This window comes from Pleurodeles waltl, chromosome 7 (genome assembly GCF_031143425.1).
Source record: "Pleurodeles waltl isolate 20211129_DDA chromosome 7, aPleWal1.hap1.20221129, whole genome shotgun sequence".
In the NCBI taxonomy this organism is placed as follows: Eukaryota; Metazoa; Chordata; class Amphibia; order Caudata; family Salamandridae; genus Pleurodeles; species Pleurodeles waltl.
Window position 1 is genome coordinate 1134204153 of NC_090446.1, and position 18325 is coordinate 1134222477.

Below are 18325 nucleotides of genomic sequence, written 5' to 3' on the forward strand. Positions count from 1 at the left end.
CCGTGCAGTGTAAAACAGTGAAAAGTGTGTAACCAAGTCAAAATGTGAAATAACATCTACAGCTTGACCCTGGTGCTGGGACGGGCCCTTGCTTTAGAAGGAAGATCGGGGAGCGGTATTCAGTCCCAAGGGCCGTGGATCTTCTACTGGGCCGTGCACAGCGACCAGAGCTGCCTCTGCTATCACTGACCGCTGGTTTAAACTCACACCTGTAGTGTAAGGTGAAACTGGGCCAAGCCTGGGATGCTGAGCTCCGCGGAACTCCTGGCTCATTTCCAGCAGGGTGATCCTGAGACTTAAACTGCTCTTCGTGAAACTGAGAGCAATAACCAAGTATTTTAATGAAAGAAAGGAGTTCATTTGGGATATAACTCAAGTTGAAAGGAAAAAAAGGTTTTAAAAGAATGCATTTAGACAGAATTCGCCCGATTTTTTTGTTTTTTTGCATAATAATGCGATAAGTCCTGATAAATTATGCGCAATTACACGGGACGCAAATCCACCATTTAGCCCTATACTTTAGTACAAAATTTTTCTTTGTGTCAATTTTTGATGCAAGAACGCATTTTATGCTAAAAAAGTGCAAAGACAAAGGCACAACGGTCTGGTGTTCGCGAGCGTTCGCTGTACATTTTTACCCTGAATGGCGCGTGTGGTATTTATTTTTTTTTTAAGGTGAATGGCACGTAATTATGCGACGGGGCGTCAACTCGAGAATTTCACTTAACAACTGTTCCATAAAGTTCCCAAAATTACAGAAATTACTCCTGCGTAATGATAAGTGGAATTTTTTGACGAATTACCCTAGTAGCTACTAATTTGTTGACGTTAAAGTTATGAAAAAAAAACCTTGGGAAGGCTAGCGGGCCTTTCTTGTCCCAGAGTGAAACACGTATGGCATAAATTTGCAACAAGCATTGGCATAACCAATAGATTAGGCTTTACAAAGGCGTGACTTGACCTGTTTTGAAAACGTCAAGATAAAGGAAATCATTTGAGATGAACCTGCATGTAGACATTAAAATAAAGCAATTGCATCTTCTCGATTCTTGCAAGAAGTATCAAGGGCATACACGTTTTTTATTGGAGCCCATTTTCACTTTAAATCAATATGTCTGTTGATGGCCTCTATTGACTTCTCAAAATAAAACATCTTGACCGTGTATCATGCAGCATCGTACCTGTCCTATTTTTAGGAAAAGCCAATGGAATTGTGTGATTCTGCCGTTGTAGCGCTTTCTGCACAATTATGGATTTGTCGCATTTGCCAAAGGGTCCATCATCTGCTACATAATTTGCAGATTTTACTCCAAAAATGTTTCTAGTTCAAACTGATCAAAAATTACTCAAAACGTGGTGGCACGCGTTGCTATACAGTGGTAAGCCCTTTGCAAAAGTGAATCAGCTTTCAATTGCTTCTTGCTGTATTTCAGTCCTAAGCTGTTACTAATGAGGTGGAAGCTTTGCCCAGTGTTAATGCAACATTACTGTCACAAAATGTGCTACATTATGGCCCATAATTTGCCTTTTGTTGTGGCAGAATTGAGCCAGCCTTGCCACATAGTTTGCTACTGGCCTATCGCATAATTCCAGTGGATCTATTCTTAGGCCACCATCAGTTTCATTTGCCAGTGTGTTTACTTCTTCTTTCCTAGAAAGCCTTGTGGCTGTGAAGTACATGGCATAGCGCTCGCTATGAAATAATTCGCTTCCAGGCGCTTGGTGCTGGTGTGAGGATTGAGGATGTGGGTTAGGAGATGGTGAAAGATGCTGGGCCCAGACAATTAGAATCTGAATTTCTTCGCAACAATGCAGAGCACGTCACACTGGCACCCCACCTGCCCATGCCATGCACCTTTGGCACACACTTTCGACGACGGCGGGGGCTGTGCCACCGCAGCGCTAGTACTGACGGCTGCAGCGACCCAGACACAATGCCTATCTAAATCTCTCGTGAAGTGGAGGAAGTGTGCGGGGAAACGGGCCCTGAGGGAGAGTCGCAAAAATAACACAGAAGCAAGTGAAAGTCAGTGCCAGCTTTTAGTACCGCCAGAGCCAAGGAGCCCCCACACTGGAGACCAACAACAATGCAATCCATGGTCTTTATACCCCGCCCGGTGGCCTTCACTGGCACGCCTGGGTGGGGCATCCTGCTTGGCATTGTCAGGTTTAAAGAGGGGGGAGGCTGCTGGGGAGGGGCTGCTGGCTGGTGCCCTCTTCCCTAAGGTCCATACTTTACTCCCCCACGGAGGTCCCTCCCTGACACAATAAGCCTCAGTCCCTCCTTAGCACTTCCACGCCAAGTCCCTCTCTGTCACTCGCAGCAGAGGTCCCTCCCTGCCTTCACTCTCCGGTTGTTCCTTGCAATCCTAGCACAGGTTCCTGAAGATCCATCCCTGGCAGTGCAAGCCGAGGTCGCTGCTCCCTGGCATTGGCGGCAGAGGTCCCTCCCTGCGCGCGCCCTTGGTAGCTCCCAGTCACCCCCTTTCCAGGTGCCTCCTTGGTACCCTAGGCCAGCGCCCACCCCCTCCTGCTCTATCAGAAGTTGGCTGTGAGATGCGAGGCAACCCTGCCTTTTTAAGATCACAATACTTTGCATTATGGTACTTGCAGTTTCCCTATCACACTCCCGCTTGGGCTTGCCGGGCCCTGCCCATGCTCGCCTCGGTTCCTGGAGTCCACTGGTGAGGGTGTGGTGAGGAGGTGGGGTGTGGGAGTGCTGCTGCTGCTGCGGAGGCAGAGCTTGCGAGGCCCTTCCTGCCTGTACAGGTATGCGGGGCTCTCAGAAATCTCTTTCCCGAGAAGTGTTTACCAGCCGTGACTCACGAGCCACTCACCTGAGCGCGCCTTAAAGACGGCGTGCCCTCCGCGGGGCGCAGTCTGCCACCTGGACACCGATCGGCGGACGCCCAGACCCATACCGTGCCACCCAGGAACCCTGGCGGAGTAACTGGCGACACTCAGCCCTGTGCCACCCGGGCACCCATCCACCAGCAACTTCGCAGCGCACTCTGCCCCACCTGTCGACGCCCACCACGCAGAGCGGAGGGGAAGGGAATCTAATATTGGACAAGGAGGCACTGCCTACTGAAGAGGGTGTGCCAGGCGTCGGATCCCCGTACAGGATAACACTCGAGCGGTGGGCACCGTGCCCTACTTTGGTTGTTGCCAACGAAGGAGTTTTGTGCTGTACTTGGATGTTTCAGTAGAGTGCGCCTTTACTGGGGCATCGAAGGTGGCATCGAAGAGGTAGGTGAAATTCAGATAACATAGCACCGCACGTGGCATAAAAAGCAGCACAACATACAATGCAATGCAACACAATATTGCATTTAACAATGCAGCAGCGTATAGTATAACGCGCCTAAGTATCACGTAGAACGCAGCACGTTTTATAACAGCACATCGAAACATATAGTAAAACACATCACAACGAAAATATACGGCATAGCAGCACAGCATATGTGACATAACACAACAAACAACATAGAACTGCATAATGAAGCAAGGCATTTATAACAGACCATAGCACAACACAGCCCATAATATAACATAGACGTAAAGCATAACGGAACATAAGCGCGTGGCCCCCACCGACCGCCGGGGTCATAGGTACCGGTCGTCTTTACCTCTTCTAGCCCGTGCATACCCTTCGAAGTCTCCAGCTGTACCCCGGTAGCGCTACCCCCTGTGCCCCCCACTTGCTGTCAGCACGACGCGCTGTTGACATGTCGTTTGTCACAGAACGGGCTTCCCAGTTTTTGTGCTGCTGGGTTACTGATTTGTAGACTGTTATTAAATTGTTTTGCTGCATGTGGTAGAAACAAGTTAATGTTGAGCTTGTGAGTAAAACACATAAAACGTGTAAAGTTTGATGTACTGTCCGGGGTAGCCCAGGGGCAGCCAGACCGCCATGTTTAGGAGCAGCGGCTGTTGTCAAGTGCCCCCCCTCCTCCTCCTCCACGGGCACAATAGAAGAACAAATCTGGGGAAAAAATGTACAGTGGCGCCCCCCGCCCCCCTTCATGCGGCGGGAAGTCGGGCATTTGAGTTCACACGCTTTCGGATTTGTATGGCGCACTCTGCAAACTTAATGGCCCGTTGGTGGGCTCAAGAAGAGAAGACATTTGTGATGGAAAAGAAGGCGGTCAAGTTGTTTTGAGGCAGCGCCAGTGCGCAGTCAGCTCTGGCACGGCCCGTCGAACCACAGACACCTCAACAAAGGCGGGAGAGTTAGTGCACCCCCTCTTTATAAAACTCGGGTAAAACTCCGTGTACCCGAGGCGCTGCACTGAGCTTCTGCGCGGCACCTGCTGCAGCCCGTAGTGCACGGCTCGGGAGGTAGGAATCTCTTGAAAAACAACCATAGACTGCATAAAGTGATTTAACCTGCAGCACACCTGCGGTTTTGTTATTGCAGAATTTTCCATTGGCGGTGCTGCACCTGGATGGCATCGGCGCGCTTTACGCAGCACACCAGAGTGCAGTTGAAAGTTATAGACGGCCTGCGAAGAGTCATATTAACATTAAATAATGGGGTGACCGTGGGATACCCCGTGAGGGAAGATTTCGGCAGCCAAACTGAGAGTTCGGGGACACTTCAGGTGGAAACGGGAGAGGCGCGGTTCAGCGGTATTCTGAATATTTCTCTTGTCAGAAGCGAGTGACAGGTCAGTGGCTTTGGGTTCACTGCAGAGAACAGCGAGTAACCCGGGGGCAGGAGGTTCGGATGTCGGTGCTGCTAACCCAATCTTCTTTCTACATCGACACATCCAGTGCAATCGAGGTGGGATAAAGTGCACGAGATATTGAGGTTTCCGGCGGAGGCGGGGCCTGTTACGGGCGCCCGCGCGGCAGTCTCCAGGTGGATAGGGACACAGGGCCCCAGCGCATCAGAGAGCGTGGTGCGCGAGGGGAGGGCCCCTGGCCTGCTGGCTACGTTCTGTGACAGTGTGCGCCTGCACAATTTATCAGTTGTGCACGCGAGAGGATCCGGCCAGGTGGAACGGGCTGAGAGGGAAAGGCCCGGAAGTAAAAGCAACATCGTGCAAGTATGGCACGTTACAAGAACACTGTACGGTGACAGAACGGGCAGGCGAAGGTGCGGCAACATTTTCCAGAAATATAGTGACGAAGCACATTTATTTATAGCTGGACATGCCCCCCAACCACTCACCACAGGTTCAACATAGGTACCTGTACTGTACGGTCCCAGCACTGAAAGTATATTCCAAATGTCCCTAACGCACCAAAAAGGGGCAGTAGCAGTGCACATGACTTACACACACAGACCTGGGACAGCAGCGGTGCATGCGTCCCTTAACACTGATCAAAGACAGGTGCAATGCAATCATCCCTTACACACAGAAGAGTGTCAGCAACAGTGCATGTGTTCCTTACACACAGAACAGGGACCGCAGCAGTGCAAACATCTCTTACACACACAGAACAGGTTCAGCAGCAGTGCAAGCATCCCTTACACACACAGAACATGGTCAGCAGCAGTCGAGGCATCCCTTACACACGGGACGGGGTCAGCCGCAGTGCAGCCATCCTTTACGCACACAGAACATGGACAGCAACAGTCCAAGTATCCCTTACACACAGAATAGGGAGAGCAGCCGTGAAAGCATCTTTTACACACACAGAAGACAGACAGCAGCAGTGCAAGCGCCGCTTCCACGCACCGGAAACGGATAGCAGCAGTGCAAGCGTTCAGTGCATGCACAGAACAGGGTTAGCAGCTCCACAACCTTCCCCTAAAGAGAATGTGTACAGTGCATCAGTGCAAGCGTCACCTGCACACAGATGAGCTCCTGTCTGAAACCATTTTTCACAGACATGAGTTGGAATTTGCACCGGGGGAGGCGGGGGCAGCGGAGGGTGTGAGGTGCTGGTATTCACACCGAGGGCTCCAGGGCCCTCAGTGCTGACATGCAGCGTCTCAGCAAGAGCCAGGGCGCCCTGCCCTCAGAGGGTCATTAGCACCAGGGTGCCGGTGTGAGACTGAAGTGAAAGTGCAGCACGGGCACTCCAGGCTGCAGCCCTCCGAGCGGGCCAAGCTTGAAATGACAGCGCCTGGCCTCATTTACTCTTATTTGTAGGAGTTTCACAAAGCGAGGACTAAACCAGTCCCCGTGTCAGCACTGTGCAAAACAATCACAGATCAGAAAGTAAAATGAATGTGTGCACAAGGATTTGAAGAGGATGTAAACATTTTCCTCCAATGAGTTTTCGAGTTTGGATAGTTAATACGATTGCGCGTGGCATACCTGATTATATTTGCAGTTTTATAATAGTGTGTACAAAACCCAGAGGCGTCAGAGCGCTTAGCCATGAACACTCGGAGCTGTAGCAAGGGCAGGGTGGTTTACATTTAGCTGTCGGAGGTCTGATAACTGCAAGGTACTAATATTAGCAAGGTGCTTTACAGGGACCCATAGGAGGTATAATAACAGCGAACTGTTAGTAAGGGAGTTCAGGTTGGTCTGCAATATGTGTGTGTGTATATATGTATATATATATGTTTCTGTGACACTTCAGCCCCACATATGCGGGTAGCGCACTTGGCAGCTATCTCGGTGGTGTGTTTCAACTGGCAGGACCATGGCAGTTAATATGCGTCGTGCCCGCCACTCCAGGGTGACAAGGATGAAATGCAGTCCCTGGGAATTACCATATGTTTAATTTATGTATGAAAAGCACATAGCGGGTGCAAAATAAATTAAGTAGATTGGAACTCCCTGTGGGTGTGTTTCATTCTTGTTACCGTAGAGCGAAGGGCACAAAGCATATATATATGTGTGTGTCTATATATGTGTATACACACACACACACACACACATATATATATATATATCTTGCAGAAAATCCTGAACTCCCTTACTAGTACATTGCTATGTATATATGTGTGTGTGTGTGTGTATATATATATATATATATATATAAATATATATGTATATAGCAACATCACAAAACAAAATAAGATGATGGACGGGGTGTTGAAACCTTTCAAACACTCACCCCCAGTCACAGATGTGGGTTAAGTCCATCGTTATTTTACTCGCCCCAGTTTGGACCCAGCCATATGCAAATCAGTCTTGACCCTGTTCCCCATGGGAACAGTCCAGCCCGAACTGCTAGACCAGGTCCTCCCTGGACAGGAAACAAGCATCCTGTGACTGGGGGTGAGTGTTTGCATTGTTCAGCACTCCGTCCATCATCCTTTTGAGTTGCTAAAGTTGCCCTAAGTGGGAAGGGTAAGCCCAGACGTGGGTCCCGTGCTCACTGTGCCACTGGATTTAAGCTAGCCTGGCTGATGAAGAGTGATACCCTGAAACCGGTCCCAGGATGCTTGTTTCCAGTCCAGGGAGGACCTGGCCTAGCAGTTTGGGCTGGACTGTTCCCATGAGGAACAGGGTCTAGACTGATTGCATATGGCTGGGTCCAAACTAGGGTGGTATGGTGAGCAAAAGAACGATGGATTAAACCCAGATCTGTGACTGGGGGTGAGTGTTTGCATTGTTCAGTACTCCTTGCACATAACGCAGAACCTACATTCCACAGGCAACTGTGAGACATGGGAAATATTTCACATCTTCCAGTGAATATGGATTTCATCATGTTCATGACAACCCCTGAACCAGTCAGCAGAGCTTTGCCACTGACTGAGCTACGGGGGTTACAGGGCATGGAGGACCACATTATGTGGCATTATGTGGCAATGATATGTAAAATATGTCGAAAAATTGCAAATTACGCAGCACACACATTCTCTAGCAGTATTATATTTTTATCCACTTGTAGTAGCCATAACATTTTTTTGAAATCTGAAAAGTATGGAAATGATGCAACAAATACGGTAAATCCATAATTAGGTGATAAATGCTGCAGCCACAGAACCACAGAAATTCAGTGACCCTAACCAGTATCGTTGTTTTATTAATGATTTATTCATGAAAAGTAAACAAAACCTAGACCTCTAATTGTAGTCAGTATTCATTGTTAGCTGCACTTTAAATTAAACATATTTTTCAAGCGAACTACCCCAAAATACACAATATAAAAAATACATTTTTGCATAACATGTTTAATGTGGTCCTATATTCCTGTCTCAAGATTCTTTGTACATTTACTAACCACTTGGTTTTCGACTTTGTGGTTCATGTGTCACTAGACCCTCTCAATGAAATATTCCCATACATGACACCTGATTCAGGGGAGAGTCTCCCAATTTCTAAAGCCAAAAATGGCTTTATTTTACCTTTCTCCTGCCTGAAATTGCCCCCGTTTCAATAGAAGTCAATAGGGGAAATGCATTCTCCCAGTTTATTTTTTTAAGTCTCCCACTGTCCTCATGCAAATAGAGGGCAACAGAGTAAACAGAGGGGTATTATATACATATGGTGGAAATTAGCACAATAGTATTTCTGATTAGTGTACATTATTACATCAGGTATATGGACATATATATATGTATATATATATTCAAAAATAATACGGAACTCTGGGTAGTTCCCAAGTTTAGGTGGAGAGTAGCTCCAGTAAGGAGCTCCCTGCAACACCAGCAACACCCTAGATCTGCTCACCTCAAACGTCTGTTTATCTAGCAAAGTTTTTAAACATAGGATCAGCACACTGCTATCCACGCCGAGCTAGGTAGGGACAAAGTCTTGCAGTAGGGACTGTCGATTTCTGGGGTTGCTGAATGGCAGGCTGCATAGTCTTGATTCTATTTCATGCCTCTTTGTTCCACCACCCTACATTTCCAGTTTCATTATCACATGCTATTAACCTATTTAAGCTATTAACCCAATCCCTACTTTCTCCCCTTGTCATTTTTTTCCTTTCTTTCTTTTCCTCCTGATTGCATGTGATGGGCACTGGGAGATATTTTCAATACCAAATTTTGACCCAGAACAGGAGACAGAAAGGCACCAAGGGAGATAGATTTGGGAACATTTACAAAGGGAGAAAGGAAGAGGAATAGAGAGCTAGAAAAACTAACAATAGGGAGGAAGCATAGATGAAAAAAGAACCTGCATTAGTGTGATAAAGTGAAGGAAGTACAGGGAAGTGGAATAGAAAGGCTAGAGGTGGCCCTGCAGGTAACAAGACAAAAAGAAAATGTGGGACCTTCCTAAATTAAGCATCTAATTCTAAAATAAAAACAATATTTGTATGAGATGGGGAAAGAGCACGGACATGTGCAAAAATAAATCATTAAATAAAGGCCAACCAAGTGCCGTGAATAAGCATGGGTTAAACAAGGCTTCAAAATCCAACACTTCCGCTTTCAGGCAGTTGAACAGAAGGGATCGCAGGGCCGTTTAGAAAAAAATATCCAAGAGCCTGCGAGGGATGCAGAAGTGGAGCTTAGATATGAAAAAAGGGAAAAAGGCATTGTTTTGGATTTCATCAGCATAGAGGTGAAGGGAAACCAAAGAAAGACATGCCCGCCATCCAGGGTAGGTGCACAGTGTAAAGAGCAGAGGGCTCAGCCTGAGTGGCTGATAACGAGTTCAGTGGTTGGAAAACCCGACCACCAAACTCCAGATGAGGAGACCTCCACTGTCCGCAGTCTCCCCACCAGCCCCATTATGTGTTTTCCACTGGGTCGACCGGCGGAAACCAAGGCATGACATGGTCAGTGCAGGGGTCCCCCTGTGGTCCCCTGCACTTGCTCTCCACCAGACTTTTAATGATGGTTGTACCACCATGAAAAGGCTGACGAAAAACATTGGTTGTAATCAGCACAGCAGCGCTGACTTCAGCACCGCCGTGGATGATTACAACCACGACCGCTGTCATCCTGTCGGGAGGTTGAGGACTGCACTAGTGAAAGATGGTCACGTTACTTATGTCCTCAGCAGCGTACAAGACTCCAAAGATGATATCACAAGAGTGGCGAGGGACAGAAATCCTTTGCAGAGAGGCCAATCTAGTGAGACAGCTGTGGCAAGCACTGTAGGTTTCCGATTGTGGCCAGCACTGCGGATGCTACAGGGTAGAATCTCTTTGCTTTTCAGGGTGTGGAGGCTAGACTGTGGCTATCATCACGGTACTGCCGGAGTTAAGGTATATGTTAGAGGTACGTTTTTGCTTGTGGAAGCAGAGGCCCACGCCTACATCTCTGGCACGCAATGTTTTTGTTATCTTTGGCTGCCAATTGAAGGTATCGAGGACCTGCGAGTAAAAACGAATCAGACAGCAGAGTACCATGCAGAATGGTAAATTCAACTTACAGAGAATCAACTTTGTGGCAAATGCAAGAGAGCCTCTTGTTAAACCTGTAAGAACCTGTTTACCACCTTGTACTAACATATCTGTATGCAGTTGATTAAAGATTTTTTTTTAGGGGAAAACAGAACGAAGAGTTTTCCAGAAGAAAACTTCAGTTTACCTCAGGTCTCATTTCCTTCCACAGATTCACGTTCTAAGTCTTTTTTATGCATGTACACTACTCATCAAAGCATTTTCACTGGAGTACATGTAGGAATCTGAAGTTTTCAAACGTGAAAGGGAATAAAACCAAACACCCCTAAACATTGAACCTTTGGATGAATTTAAATGATTTCAGGTTTATACTACATTAAGTAATTTATTTTCTTCAATTGTCTTTCACTACAAAACTTTTTGTGAGATTGAGCCAGTTCTGGCACTAACCGAGTTAAAGTCTGCCCGGTGAACCAAACCATGGCTTCTTTTTTTCCTGTTTGAGCAGCAGACTCTCATTCTGCCTGCTCGGTCTAGCAGGACTTTTTGGTCTAAGTCCACTCCTCAGAGTCCCCTCATTGGTACAGATTCACAAGGCGATGAGTCTGCACCGCACATGGCAGCACCAGTTAAAAGGATGACCCCTCCCATGGTAGGGCTCTTTCTGGTGGATACTCCAGCCTCAGATTCCTCATCGCGCACCTGTCTCCCTGCACTATGGAGCGTTGCTCGTAGATGATAACTGCGCTGCAGTGATGTACATGGAGAGCAGCGTTTGGCAGTTTTGCGTCAGAGGGTTATCACACTCATTTGCATAATTAGGGTGGGGGGATGTGTGCTTGGGTGAAGATCAGATAGGTAGGAGTAGGGACTGTGAGTAAGAGGCAGAGATTTGTCCTAAGATTGTGCAGTTCAGTATGAACGTAGTGAGGCGTCAGTGTGAGAAAAAAACACCGGGGGGGGGGGGTTCAGGATTGATTGTAGCATCCTCTGAACCAGCAGTATTTTTTTCAAATACACGATGCTAAACCACGTAAAACTGCTACACCTTTCTCATGCTAGACCAAAGAAATCCCTACTGCATTACTGGAGTTAGAGTGGAGCTTCTAACACAATTAACACAATTAACTGTTGGCCGGATGTATACTCTGTCACAACGGAAATGGATTATACATACGCCAACATGAAGGTCTTCCCACTTCATTTCAATGTGGGCGGGCCTTCGGTTTGGCTGCAGAGGTGAGTGATGGGGTAAGGGCCATTGGCGAAATGGCACCATGTGCAGCCACACACCCAATCAGGACTGTCCATCACTGCCAGGCAAACCCTGGTAGTGAGGGACAGTAAAATGTAAAAAATGCTTCCCCCCCTTGGAAATGACTTTGGATTTTCATTTTCAAAATATTGAAAAAATACTGTTTAGTGCAGGGTTGTGTCATGCTTTATAAATGACCGCCAGCATGCGGTTCATTTATAAATTTGGCGATCAGGGCTTCCACTAGGGCTGCTGAGGTATTTACTCCGTCTTACTAGCGGAACAGCAGCCTGACTTCCAATATATAAATGAGGCCCAGGTTACTGATTTATTCCATGTGCTTGTGTTAGCTCACCTGCCCAGGAAATCAGCCTGTATGTAAGCAGGGTGAGCCAGCCTCATTACATGTCCCTGCACCAGCTTACAGGGTTCCAGGTATATCAACATTCAGCTCGTATGTCAGTGTCAGAATCTACATATATACCAGCGGCTGCACACTGCTTTCAGGCAGTAGCATCATGATTACATTGCCATGCACAAAGTCACTCATACCAAGGCAGTATGAACATCATGACATGTTTCTGCACCAGCTCACGTGACATTTCCCAACACCAATTCACAGGATTTCAATCAATATTAGCATTGTAATGTTCCTATATGGGCTTATCTATTAATAGGCAGTGCCAGTATCAAGATATGCCCCTGCAGCATTATGTCATGTCCCTATTACACAGCATTGTGGCGTTTATGCACCAGGCCGTGTTATTAGGCATTAACATCGTAACATGTCTCAGCATGACCTCACATGATATCAGATAGCATCAGGACATGTTTCTGCTTCAGTTTACATGACCTCAGACAGCAGCAGCACCATGACGTGTCCCTGCTCCAGCTCACATGACCTCAGACAGCATCTGCAGCTTAACATGTCCCTTCCCCAGGTCACATATCCTTAGACAGTACCAGCATCAGTGCATGTCCTTGCTCCAGCTCACATATTCTCAGACAGTACCAGCATCAAGACGTGTCACTGCTCCAGTTCACATGACTTCAGACATCATCAGCATCATAACATGTCAGCTCCACCTCACATGATCCCAGACAGTATCAACCTCAGAACATGTCTTAGCACCGCCTCACATGATCTCAGACAGCATCAGCATCTGGACATGTTCCTGCTTCAGCTCACATGAGCTCAGGCAGCATTAGAATCATAACATGTGTCAGCTCCACCTCATGTGATCCCAGACAGCACAGCCTCAGAACATATCTTAGCAGTGACTCCTATGGTCTTAGTCAGCATTAGTAAGTGTCCGCGCTCCACTTCACAAATCCTTAGACAGTACAAACAGCTGTACGTGTCCCTGCTCAAGCTCACATGTCCATAGACAGTACCAACTTCAGGACGTGTCCCTGCTCCACCTCACATGACCTCAGACAGCTTCAGAAACTTAACATGTCCCTGCTCCAGCTCATAAGTCCTTAGACAGTACCAACATTAGGATGCGTTCCGGCTCCAGCTCACAAGTCCCTCAGTCTTTTAACAGGTTGTAAACTCCTCTGTCACTCTTACTCTGTCTGTTGGATACCTAGAACTTAACTCTGATTGTGTTTTTATAGGTGGAGAAACATGGACCTCCTGCCGTCACAAAGACTGTGGGTCCTTGCCCTGATCTTGATGTTCCTCTGTGGGAAGTGCAAAGCAAACACACGTAAGTTCACCATGTCTATCTGGATGCACCTCCGTGGTGTAGGAGCGAATGGGTTTGGAAAAGACACATCCATCAGAATTCTGGTTCTGTACATTACTCTCTGTTTTTTGTATTTTTTTAAATGATTTGTTTTGGGCTTTTGCTTGTTGGTACAAGCATTTTACAATAAAACTTATGCTGCTGCGAACCAATTAATTGCTCTATGGTCCATAAATCAATGCTGTCTCAGCAGCGCCTCTCAAATGTATACTCTCAGCCGGCCTAGCTATGTCTTGCAGTAAGGAAAAAACAAACATTCAAGTGTATTTGAGTTACTCTAGGCATAACGTGTGCAGACCAGCAGGGATGGATCCCTACACGAGCACTGGGGACTGGGCACACATGGAGGAGAGGCCACAGAATCCGGGGAGCTCCGAAGGGGAAGCCTACACTTACAACCTAGAGAACTCTACCTCCCTCCTAATGGCTCCTCCACTACCTAAGTACACTATTCTCATATGAAATCAGCAGCAAAGAGACATCAAGTTTACTCGTACTTGAAACAATGGGGCCATTGCCCTTGTTCAGGAGAAATATCTGGTGGGCAGTGAGGTTTCTCGTCCCCACAGACGATGGAGGGGTCAGGTATTCGTCAGGACTTACTCCTTCTTTGCAAGGTGGACAGTGATCTGGTTATGAGCTGGAGTCTCATATACATAAATGTCCCAAATGGTAGGCAAAGAGGCTAGATATACTTTCATAAATGGGACCCTGAACAGGGTGCCTCTAGTAATCAGAAGCATATGTGCCCCAATGTGCACCAGGCACAGTTCCTGGATTCCCTAGCCCCCACACCTCAAGAAGCACTTATATCAGATGCTCAGATCTCTAAGTAGTCACTTAACCCCCGGTAATTGGGCTCTCTTGCGTTGCGCTGCTAAAGTGTAATTAGGGAAAATGGCCACCAGGCTATTGCCAACTTGCGGGGTGCTCAACAATGGGGTTTGCTTCAGTATGGTGTCTATGCCCCTGTTGTTAAGGAGCCTGGCCATTATCTGGTGCAGTAGTGCTTCCTGTGGTGGGGCCTTACTAATGCTCTATGCACCCTTTCAAGAACAAAAAAGTGCAAGGGAGGGGGGAAGGTCACTGTGTCCCAGATCCACCTCTTGAGGTAGTTCAGCATATCATTACCTTTGACTCCCTTAGGGAGCCCCACCGCTCGCACAATATTACGTTAGTTGCAGATTTCTGCATCTTCAAGTCTCTGGTCTAACAGTCGCGCTTTATCTGTGAGGGCTGCCGTTTGTGCCTTTAGATCATTGACCGGTGGGCTTACGCAGGTCAGGGCAGTCTCATGAACCTTCACTTTGTCCTCCAGTATCAGTGGTCACCTTGAAGGATGTTCCTATCTAACACAACTACGGTCTTTCCTTCTTTCCTTTGAGGACCTCTGTGGTAGTGGTTATGGCTCCTAGTATACAGTCCAACTTACCTGACACAGGCCCTGTCCATTCAGTATCTCATTGTCCGGCTGGGGTTCCCCTGTGTAGATGGGCTGCCAGCTGGGCCCACCTGCGAGCCCCTACATGGTCCTTGGTGGATCTGTTCTGACCCATCAGTGAGTGGTGCCTTCCCGGGTGCAAAAAAGGGTCTTGTGGGTACCTGAGTGCTTCTTGAAACCAGGTGATCCACCTCTTGTCCCACCGACTGAGGAGCGCCGGCAGCACCCAGGGTGAGGAGTGGAGAAGCAGCTGAGTCTACTTAGGGAGCTGCGATCTAGGCTATCCCGTCTAAGTGCCAACCTCCAAAGTCAAAGGAGCAGAGACTCTCTCAGCCCCCAGGGGACTGTACTCACCAGTTCCCCTGGGCACCGGATGAGGCCCGATAGTATCGGATCATGGAGGCACCAGGATCTTCCCTAACTAGCGGCCATCTCCTCGCACTGCATAGCCACGCCCCCGTGCATTACTCTCTGTTGTGTTGGCTCTACTCATTGCATTGCGTTGCGTCTCCCCATTGCTTTCCACTGGAACCACACATTGCTTTCGACTGGCTCTGTATATTTCTCAGTTTTCTCTCTGTACATCTTTACTTTGCTGATTATCTCCCATTTGGCTTTGATCACAGCTCACTGTTGGCTCTGCGCATGACTGTCCTTTAGTTCTGTTTGTTATTATGTATTGGCTGTGCACATTGCACATTGCTGACTCCTTAAAACTGATCTTTTCAACTTTGCGTTGTTTGCTAAGTGCATTGCACTGTTTTGTTGTGTAAATTGCTGGTTGGTTCCTTTTTGTATTGCTTTCTGTTGAAGCAGTACAAAGTTCTGTGTTGGGTCTGTATGTTTCTGTGTTGGCTTTGCATGTTGTTGTGTGTCGGCTCTGTGCATTGCTCATTAGTAGTTCTTATGTTGCTCTTTGTTGATTCTGTGCAAAGTTCTGTGTTGGCTGTGTTTCTCTGTGTTAGTTTGTGTATTGGCTCTGCACATTGCTCAGTGTCGACTGTTTCATTGCTCATTAGTTGCTTTTAACATCGCTCTCTTTTAGCACTGCACACGTTCTGTGTTGCTCTAATTTGGCTCTGCACATTGCTCATTGCTTGTTCTTTACATTGCTGTTGATGCTGTGCACAGGTCTGTGTTGACTGTATGTTTCCATGTGTTGGCTTTCTATGTTTTTTATTGGTTATGCGCATAGTTCAGTGTTGACTATGTACATTGCTCATTGATTGCACTTTTCATTGCTCTCTGTTGGCCCTGCATAAAGTTCTGTTTTGACTCTGTTTATGTGTGTGTTGACTCTGTTCCTTTGTTCATTGGTTGCTCTTTACTTTGCTCTCCATACAAAGTTCTGTATGTTTCCCTGTGTTGGCTTTGTATGTTTTTGTTGGTTCTGCGCATAGTTCAGTGTTGACTCTGTACATTGCTCATTGATTGCACTTTTCATTGCTCTCTGTTGGCCCTGCATAAAGTTCTGTTTTGACTCTGTATATGTGTGTGTTGGCTCTGATCCTTTGTTCATTGGTTGCTCTTTACTTTGCTCTCCATACAAAGCTCTGTGTTGGTTCTGTATATTTCCCTGTGTTGGCTTTGTATGTTTCTTTATTGGTTCTGCACTTTACACCGTGTTGAGTGTGTACATTGCTCAATGGTTGCACTTTTCGTTGCTCTCTGTTGGCCCTACATAAAGTTCTGTTTCGACTCTGTATGTGTGTATGTTGACTCTGTTCCTTTGTTTATTGGTAGCTCTTTACATCGCTCTCCATATAACTTTCTGTTTTGGTTCTGTGTGTTTCTCTGTGTCGGCTCAAAACATTGCTTTGTATTGGATGTGTTGGCTCTATACAAAGTTGTGTGGTATCTATGTAGATTGCTTTGTCCTGCTGCTTCTGTGCATTACTCCCATTAAGCGCCTCCCTTTTCCCTGTGTTGTCTCTACTGGTGCCGTCCATTACTCTTTTTTGACTCTGCACATCGCTTTTTGTTGGCTCTGTACATTACTCTTTTGATTGTATGCATTGCTTTCTAGTTGCAATGTGTGTTGCTCTGTGTTGGACAGGTACATTACTCTATACTGGCTCTGTACATTACTCTCTGTTGTCTCTGTACCTTGCTTTTTCTGTTAGTTTGCTCTCTGCATTGCTCTTATTTGCTTCTATATTTAGCTATGTGCATTGCTCTCTAGTCTCTGTATATTACTACATGTTGGCTCTGTACATTGCTTCCGTTAGGCTCTTTATATGAATGCATGTTGGCTCTATACATAGGGTTTTGGTGTCTCAGTATTGTGCTGCCTTCTGGCCCTGAACGGGGAAGGCGTTATTGCCAAGACCAAATAGGTACTTAGTGATCGAAGGTGGAGGCAGATAGCAATAGACAGGCGAGCCTTTCTCCAAGTAACAGTGAAATCTTTACATAGAATATTTATATTGCAGCCTGAGGTGCAGGACGTGCACATGTTTGTGGGAAGGGAGAGGGCAGATGGTCTGATAGGCCTTGAATCACAGAAACTAGGATGTGTTGGAGAGAAGGGTTGTGGTGGCACACATGCAATCTCACCTTCAAGTGACATGCACACTTTACAGAGCTGCACATATCTATAGATTGAATCGCGAGGTGATGGAGCAGTTTTTACAGAATCACAGGATTTTGTGATCAAGTGCAGAATCTGGGATCCGAGCCCAGGACATTGTGTTCAAAAACCAGCAGCCCAGTCACATCTCCTCCCGAACAGAGTCACTCTACATTCCATGAGTACTTTACCCTCGAAAGAAACTTGTAAGGAAGATGCAGTAATCTCAATAGTTCTAAACAACTAACTTGTGCTTTAAGGTAATCTTTTGCAGGCAGGGAAGTTGTCGGTTACTTAAGTAGAACTTAAATAAGAACATCAACTCATTTTCCACATAGGAAGGGCGGGTTACAACAATAACCAGAGCCCCCTGCCATAACATTTTTTCACAGAATTATGCAGGAAAACAGTGTTAATACATAACAGGATATCCTTAATTACGAGGTCCAGTTCTGCCCTAAAAAAAGATGCAGAAACAAGGGCACCTATCCCTTCCACTCTTCTGTAGACCTCTCAGTTGTGCAGGTCCCTCGCTTCAGCCTTTCACTCTCTGTCTGTAGAACATTCAGTGATACAGGCCCCTAGCCTGGGCCTTTCACTTCTCTGATGTAGACCTTCCAGCAGGGCAGGTCCTTAGCGTGGGCCTTTCACTCTTCCTCCGTAGACCCCTCAGCTAGCCCTAGTTTGGGTTTGTATGTTCTTCAGCAGTGGCTTCTGCTGGCTCTGTGCGGTGCTTTCTCTTTGCTCTGTGCATTGCTCCCTTTTTGGCTCTGTATATTGCTCTCGCTTTGCGCTGTTGATTAGCTCTTTGTTGCCTCTGTACATTAGATCTCTGTTCCTCCCTGTAAGTGCTCTGCATACTGCTCCATGTTCAGTTTCCATAGAGTCCCATTTATTCTGCACAGTGCTCTATGACGGTTTTACACATTTACTTCCGTACAATGCTCATGTTGGATCTGGATATTACTCTTTGTCGACTTGGTGTATTGTTTTCTGCTGCTTTGTACGTTGCTTTCTGCACCTCGTTCTTTGTTGCTTTCCACGCTGCACTCCGTCTGCCGCCCGCTGTTCACGGCTCCCAGCTCTGAACCTAC

The 18325-nt window shown here is 46.9% G+C and overlaps 1 protein-coding gene across 5 annotated transcripts in view; it reads left to right on the forward strand.

The window, feature by feature from the left end:
- The window catches only part of ITGB4 (integrin subunit beta 4), a 330473-nt gene that overhangs the window by 71003 nt on the left and 241145 nt on the right, over nucleotides 1–18325 (forward strand). The window contains exons 1-2 of one of the 5 annotated variants that reach the window (XM_069200166.1): nucleotides 2688–3249; nucleotides 13091–13182. In XM_069200166.1, the coding sequence (XP_069056267.1) occupies nucleotides 13101–13182 (82 nt within the window). In that variant the 5' untranslated portion in view covers nucleotides 2688–3249; nucleotides 13091–13100. Of the gene's footprint in view, nucleotides 1–2687; nucleotides 3250–4751; nucleotides 5102–13090; nucleotides 13183–18325 lie in introns of those variants that run through there. The other 4 variants (XM_069200168.1, XM_069200169.1, XM_069200170.1 and 1 more) reach the window with 4 other exon arrangements.